This window comes from Pundamilia nyererei, unplaced genomic scaffold (assembly GCF_000239375.1).
Source record: "Pundamilia nyererei isolate P.nyererei 1_Seehausen unplaced genomic scaffold, PunNye1.0 scaffold00361, whole genome shotgun sequence".
NCBI classification, from domain to species: Eukaryota; Metazoa; Chordata; class Actinopteri; order Cichliformes; family Cichlidae; genus Pundamilia; species Pundamilia nyererei.
Genome location: NW_005187762.1, coordinates 273,035 through 274,108, shown reverse-complemented (window position 1 = coordinate 274,108; position 1,074 = coordinate 273,035). Strand labels below are relative to the sequence as shown.

The window sequence follows — 1,074 nt, the reverse complement described above, 5'->3', positions numbered from 1 at the left end:
GCTGTAGCGTTTGCAATGATGATCCTCATTGGTGTGGAGTGTTTGTAGTTCTTTATAGTCTTTGAGTCTTTTTTCATTTAACACGTTCATTCCACATTTGTTTGCTGTTTATTTCCTAAGACATTAATTTCACACTAGTACAACATTAAGCTGAATTTTCAGCACCTAAACAAACAGGTATCACTTCCCCCAGATTTGGGTAGCCGTGAATCAACTTTGAGTCATTACGAAAACCCCAAAATGATCTTAAACCTGCCAAAATAACAAATGTCAGGGTTCATTTATCATTAATGTTGTGTTTGTTAATAACATTAAATTAATAATAAAATAAAAATCAATCCTGAAATGATAAAATTAAAATGACTTGTAAGAACACTAATGCATCAATTAAATGAAGAGAAAATGAGTAAAATTATAAACTAAGTAATACTTGATAATGTTCATTTAAAAAGGCAAAATGACATATTTTAAAATCAGTTTCATAAAATGTTCTTAGGCTGTAAAGATTCATTAACTGACTAAAAAACAGCTATAAGGCCTCTAATCTACATAAATGGCTTTGCTGGTGCTGAAGTGATTAATCTGGGATTACAGATGTTGTGCTTGTGTGAAATACGAGGTGTTGTGTGAACACGTTGGGCTGGTTTCAGCCTGTGTCCCCTCTGTGTGTCTCATCTTTTTAGACTCCACCTGTCATGTCTGTCTCTGTCTAGCTACAGCTCCTCTCTCACCTGTAGAGCTCCACTGGGCGTGCTCTGGTCTGATTGGTTGGCTCCTTTTGTTCCCCAGCTACTGACTGACCTGTCAGAGTTTGTTGATCTAACGTCGCCGGCGGCGCCCGCCTCTGCACAGACCCAGCGGCTTCCACCTAAACCGCCTCCAACAGCAGTCAGTACTAGAGCAGCGTCTGCGCTGTTAGTTAGCGGTTGTGCTGACAGACCAGTAAGGACTCGTGAAGCTTCCTCCATGTCTGCTGCCTGCTCACTAACAGGGCCGGGGAACCTAACCAGAGCTGCTGCATGGATGGATATGTATGAATTAAGAACAAATGACCCTACAGTGGGGCAAAAAAGT

At 40.5% G+C, this 1,074-nt stretch overlaps 1 protein-coding gene across 5 annotated transcripts in view; it reads left to right on the top strand.

Annotated features, from left to right (window-relative positions):
• pdha1b (pyruvate dehydrogenase E1 subunit alpha 1b) overlaps positions 1-1,074 on the top strand; it is a 5,839-nt gene that overhangs the window by 1,446 nt on the left and 3,319 nt on the right. The window contains exon 2 of one of the 5 annotated variants that reach the window (XM_013915782.1): positions 714-888. The exons of 1 other annotated variant lie outside the window; for it this stretch is intronic. In XM_013915782.1, coding sequence (XP_013771236.1) covers positions 714-888 — 175 coding nt within the window. Of the gene's footprint in view, positions 1-713; positions 1,060-1,074 lie in introns of all 5 variants that reach the window. 3 more of the 5 variants (XM_013915781.1, XM_013915780.1, XM_013915779.1) reach the window with 3 other exon arrangements.